At 35.2% G+C, this 6,000-nt stretch overlaps 1 protein-coding gene across 2 annotated transcripts in view; it reads right to left on the minus strand.

The window, feature by feature from the left end:
* The window catches only part of wdr11 (WD repeat domain 11), a 126,974-nt gene extending 121,458 nt beyond the window's left edge, over positions 1-5,516 (minus strand). For both annotated transcript variants that reach the window (XM_053502088.1, XM_053502087.1), the window contains exon 1: positions 5,323-5,516. In XM_053502088.1, the coding sequence (XP_053358063.1) occupies positions 5,323-5,408 (86 nt within the window). In that variant the 5' untranslated portion in view covers positions 5,409-5,516. The remainder of the gene's footprint in view (positions 1-5,322) is intronic.
* Between the last annotated feature and the right edge of the window lie 484 nt (positions 5,517-6,000).

Raw genomic sequence — 6,000 nt, forward strand, 5'->3', positions numbered from 1 at the left:
CGTCAAGAACTGTGCTTGCATTACACAAACAAATCGTCTCTGGCAGGGTCTGCAGCAAGTGTTGTTCTGGGAATCCGGATTGAGATGCTCAATATGTACCGTACTTTCCGGACTATAAGGCGCGACTTTTGTTACACAATTTCAACCCTGCGGCTTATGCAGAGATGCGGCTAATGTATGCATTTTTTCTAACGGCCGCCAGGGGCGCTCGAGCAGAAAAGGTAAGAGTGAGACATGTGTTGTCGAGGAAGACGCAAGTCACAACCGCTAATAAACACCATAGAAGAAGAAATTTAACGTACGGTAACTTCGCGCGCTTTGTACATGAATAAAATTAGCATAAGCCTACCCTCATCATGGAAAATGCAAAAAGAAAAGCATATGACGCAGCTTTCAAGTTAAAAGTAATCGAGCTGGCCGATAAAGAAGGAAACAGAGCTGCAGCACGTAAATTTCGCATAGATGAGTCGATGGTGAGACGCTGAAAACGGCAGCGGGAAGAACTGGAGCAATGTAAAAAGTCGAAAAAAAAGAAAAGCTAAGTTATGTTATTAAAACATTGAAAACTCTTTTTGTGTAACGTCTTTCTTTGTAAATATCCCATGTTTCAATGTGGGCACATGCGGCTTATAGTCAGGTGCGGTTTATGTATGTACAAAATGGTTTTTCCTTTAAAATATGTACTAGATGCGGCTTATAGCCAGGTGCGGGTTATAGTCCGGAAATTACGGTAGTTGTTCTCCAGCAAACACTGGGTGTTTTGTTTAATGTTGTCATTCACTCCACATCTTCCCACTCCCGTCGCTTTACTGATTCACTCTGCGATTAAACCTGACTTTGACCAGTCACCACCCGATACGATATCATTACAACACCTAGGTGCCGATTCCATTGACATTGTGATTCTGTAAGTATTACGATTTTGTAAATATTCCAATTCCATATGGATTTTTTTTTATTTTGTACCTTGAACCTAGAAGGTTTCTACTTTCGCTTTATTAAACAGCTTTACAACTGAATCGAACATGAGTAATTAAATGTAGCTGGTTCCTTATAACATTAGTTTTCTCACTTAAAAACCAAAGGCAGCATTTAAACAACACAAAGTACCTCCAAATACAAGAGTTTAACATTAAACTGAAAATAAAGTAAAATAAAATGGTAAACTTTTACTGAGCAGCACATTTTACTGCCATAATAACTATTTCTAAATAAATTTAGCAAATAATTCACTCTTAATAGTTTATAGCATCACCTGTAGGATATTAAAAAAATCATTACATGCAAAGCAAGACAGTTCAAGCCATGATTTGTCATAATTAAGATGATTAAGGCTTACAGCCATACAGAAACCCCCAGTTTATGAAAACCTCAAATCAACAGTCTTATAAAATTAGAATATTACATGCATTAGAATATTACATGCATTACTGAAATGTATAAACTTTTGCATGATACTGTAATTTTTCGAGTTACTCGGAATTTGCGCTATTTACAGCAGCCAAGCAAACAGAAAATCCTGTACTTTTTAAAATATTCAGCGTACGTTGCATGCCGCCTCACACTAGCAAATTTCTGACATTTTACACAAAACACTGTTATATCCATCAAAGCAAGGTTAACACATGGGAGCAAACGCGACCTGTTATGTCCGAAAACAGATAATGATGGTTTGGCGAGCAATCCATGGACACTATTCTGAACCCTAACAGAGCCCTGGCTGTATCGGTGCGTTATGTCGTAGCTGTTTACAGCTATTTATAAACCGTGACGGTCATCTGTTAATCAGTCTGTCTGATCGGTTCAAGCATACAGCATGACGCTGCTGGTGTTTCGTTATAACCGAATATAATCATGCCTTTCAGCAGCCACAGGGACCTAATTATATGTCCAGTGTAAGCGAATTTCCCTTATCTGTTGTATATTTAAGGCATTTTTTTTTCATACTTATGTGATTGTATGGGCAGGATCTGCTGACCTCGTCCATTGTAGCCAAGAAATCTTTTACAACTGGGTTTGTTATAATGGGATTATACTGTATCGTTTATAAAGAGAAACAAGGATAAAGTGGGCATACTTTTTTACACAATCTGTCAAAAGTAATCCTTTTTTTTTTTTGGGATTACAGTTCAAAGTTGTATGCGTAAACACACAGGCTACACTGTAAGATACACAACAACAGAGAGCAAAAAATATCTTAAATCTAGTCGAATTGATCTGCATTTTCTTATAAGATTACAACAAACCGAATTAGTTTACTATGTCCATTCTAGACCAATTTTTTCTGTTTAGATTATTTGATTCTTTCAAGAAATAAATGCTTAAAACTAGAATTAAAAAAATTACACATTACATTAGAACAAAAGATTAGGCTTAAAAAAAAGAAAAAAAAGAATTTGTCTAGAATAAGATTATATTTGGTGTTATTTGGTGTTGTTATTGGTTCTCCATTAAATAAAGCACCTAAAGACAAACTTGCCTAATTTTAACATGCAGTAAGATTGTTAAATATGGCTTTCTTTAAAATTTTATACAGGTATTACTTAAAACATGTGTAATTTCATATTCGATTTGTCTGCTTATAAAATGTTAAGGTTAGCAAAGCAACAATAGGGCTAACTAGTTCAACTACCTTGTTAAAATCTGGCTTTGCGACCTTTAAACCAAAAGGAAAAGAATTAGCTGATCTGATCACCAGCAAACATGCATCTGGTATTTACTATAAAATGTAGCTGATATAACTACTTGGTAATTATGTCAGCCAGCTTATTTCTCAATTACAGAACAGTGATTTCTCCTCATTCATGCTAAACAGATGCACTTTTTTCTGCACTGATTTATGAGTGACCTTTATTCTCAGTGAAATAGATCTTCTACGGAAAGCTGGTATTTTCTTCTTTGCTGCCCTTTGCTAAAATGTTCAGGTTTATTACCACGTCCTTGTAATACACATTTGGTGAGATTCTGCACATTGAGGCATGTGTCAGCAGTGTCGGTTTCCGAGTTGCTGATATGAAAAGATTGTAATCTCTATAAGCATATATATATATATATATATATATATATATATATATATATATATATATATATATATATATATATAAATAATATTTGCTAAATTTGTTTAAAATTGAAACAAAATCTAAAAAAATATGAATGTGAAAAAAAAATTTATATTGCATTGGAATACAATACATACTTAATTGCAATACAAATCAAGTCAATATAATATCGACAATATATTGGCTAGATCCTGGTGATCCCCAGAGATGCCTATTAGATAGTTTTCATTAAAGTGCTTTAAAACAGTACCTAGGATTGAAACTTTCTGAATTCTGTTAAAGGATCACAAAGATATTTATTAATTGATTTGCTATGTTTCACCTGCTGCACACTATTATACACAAAATAAAAATAACCTGTGCGACTTAATCATGAAAAATCATGTAATTTTTCCTAATGAGACCGTTCCTGTTGTTTTTCACTAATCCTGTTCACAAAAATGGCAGATGAATAAAAATATTTTTTTGTTTTTAAATAACTAGAGGATCTATGATTGTGTGCCCCGAAAACGGAAGTTGTATTACACACCATTGTCCTCACTCTGTCACAGCACAGCGACATCTTTTTTCTTTACACAGAGACGTGACTGCAGTTAAAAAGAGTTCACCTGTGTAATCCACTACTGTTTGTAAATTCATTACAAAGCCACCGCTGCTGCCACTAGGAGGTTTGTAACTTTAACGTACTCCTTGGCTGTCAAACCCACAGAAGAACACTGAGCTGTTAACCAGAGGCTACATTGAGCAGAACATCTCTCCCACATCTCCTCACAGTCACTCTCGTTTTTAGCTTGATTTAATATTATATACAAAGTAAAGGATTTATAAAGGAAAATAGTTCAACAAATGCCATTTATTACCAACAGATTGTGATTTATTTATTTATTTATTTAGGCAGTTATTTTGCTCCACCAATACATAACCTTCAGTGAACCTTCTTACTGGTACTATGTAGCCAAAACATAAGGAGAATAACCCACAGAGGTGATGGACAGTCCTGTCAAGCTCATAGGTTTCTCAGTAGATTTTTTCTTCTTCCATGTTAGAATATCCGCTTTATTAACTTCAAGGCTCCGTGGTTTAATCCCAAAGAGTGTAAAATGGAAAGCTAGTGGCTATGTAGGGTGTACAATCCTCTGTCCCACACATCATGTAGTGCCCTTAATCAAGGGCTGGAGAAGGATTTGTCACTCAGCGTTATGTAAGAAAATCTGAAAGTGACCTAAACATTGGTTTTGAATGTAGGTCTTGGCAGGCTGATCTGATGCTCTCTTTGCTTTCTCGCTACTTTCACTCACACCAGAGAGTTAGTGTAATTAATGACTGTTAAACCCCTGGTACACAGAGTAATACATTTAGTTACCAGTCCCAGTGCTTTATATCAGCACTTGTGGAAATGCTTCTCATCCAATCAGATTGCTCGGTCGGATCTAACCAATAAATGTATAATCATTTCAGTGGTTGAATATTTAAACGACGATTAAAATGTGTATTTGGGAAACCTGGACAGCATGACTCAGATTTGCAAAATAAAAACCTGTAAGTTATTTAGTTAACATGCAGCATATCAATGACTAGAGACCTTTATACTGTATCAGGAAGAGACATGGCTAAATCGGCGCTGAAAATAAAGAAAAAATAAAAAGAGAGATCCTGTAAAGATGGAAAACGGCATTAAAGACTTTTAAGTCCACGCAGAGTTTAAACAGCCGGGTATGACAGACCGTGATCACGTGATTTTACAACCTTCAGCAATACTTCCGGTTTCGCGCAAATGCCGAAACAAATAACAATTCACGTTTGTTTCTATATCTTAATTAAATACCATTTTAATCCTTAAAGATTTTTTTAAAGATGGCAACTGGTTATACACCATGACAGAAACTTTACTCGTTTACTATAAGAAAGCGCAAAGCTTTATTGTTTTTTTTTTGCTGCGTGTTACGCTGCAATGTTTTAATATTGGCAAAATATATGAAACCTAGTATTGTCATTGTGTTTAACTTATAATACACCACAATGTGCACAAAATGGCTAAATAATAAATATATTACTAACTGTAGAAGTGTTAATAACATCCCTTGAATACACACAGAATGAATTGACAGCGTTTGTACACATTGACAACAAAACTAACATGAACCCCAGAGTGTTATATTACAGCGTAGGTTATATAAATACCATTTAAAACCTCTAGTCAACCTAAAATTATGTTAATATGAAGCACAGATTAGCCACATTGCTAGTTAATGCTACTCACCAGTCAACTGCTACTTTGTTCTGCAAACTCAAAGTCCCGGTGAGTGTCCGTGCGGCTAGTTTAATGTTTACAGTATACGGAATCATGGCTGTAAGGTCTGTCGATACTACATGAAAGTAGCCGGAATTTTGTTTAATCAAACAACGCAGAAATGAATGACTGTCAGTATAGGATTGTAAACAGGAAGTATGTGAATTGCGTCACGGTTTGGATCCCGGAATGGAACGATTACTCGCAAAGATGGTTCCTACCACACGTAGACGTTGAGTTATAATAATCTGAATGCTGTTTTAGGTGCAGTATACCCTGAACACCTTTACTTATGCCACACTAGAACATAATTTCAGGTTTAATATTTCGATAATTTTACACACAAATGTCATAAAACAAAATGGCACATTTAGTTTTAACCCATCTACCACTGACAGGCGTGTCCTGTTGCTCAGGTGTGCCCTTTAAATGTCAGCTCTAGGTTTGAGTCCTTAGTTTAGTCTAAGAACACCACATTTATTGGTAAAAAAAAAAAAAAAAAAAAAAAAAACCAGTATGAAAATCATCAGTTTATTAAAAAAAGCATTTTAAAGCTTTAAAAAAAATGAGAGAGGCCAAATCAGTCAGAGCAATGATATTGTACAGGCACTGGGTACAGAAACCACTGACAACCAAAACATTAATGGC

Source organism: Clarias gariepinus, chromosome 8 (assembly GCF_024256425.1).
Source record: "Clarias gariepinus isolate MV-2021 ecotype Netherlands chromosome 8, CGAR_prim_01v2, whole genome shotgun sequence".
NCBI classification, from domain to species: domain Eukaryota; kingdom Metazoa; phylum Chordata; class Actinopteri; order Siluriformes; family Clariidae; genus Clarias; species Clarias gariepinus.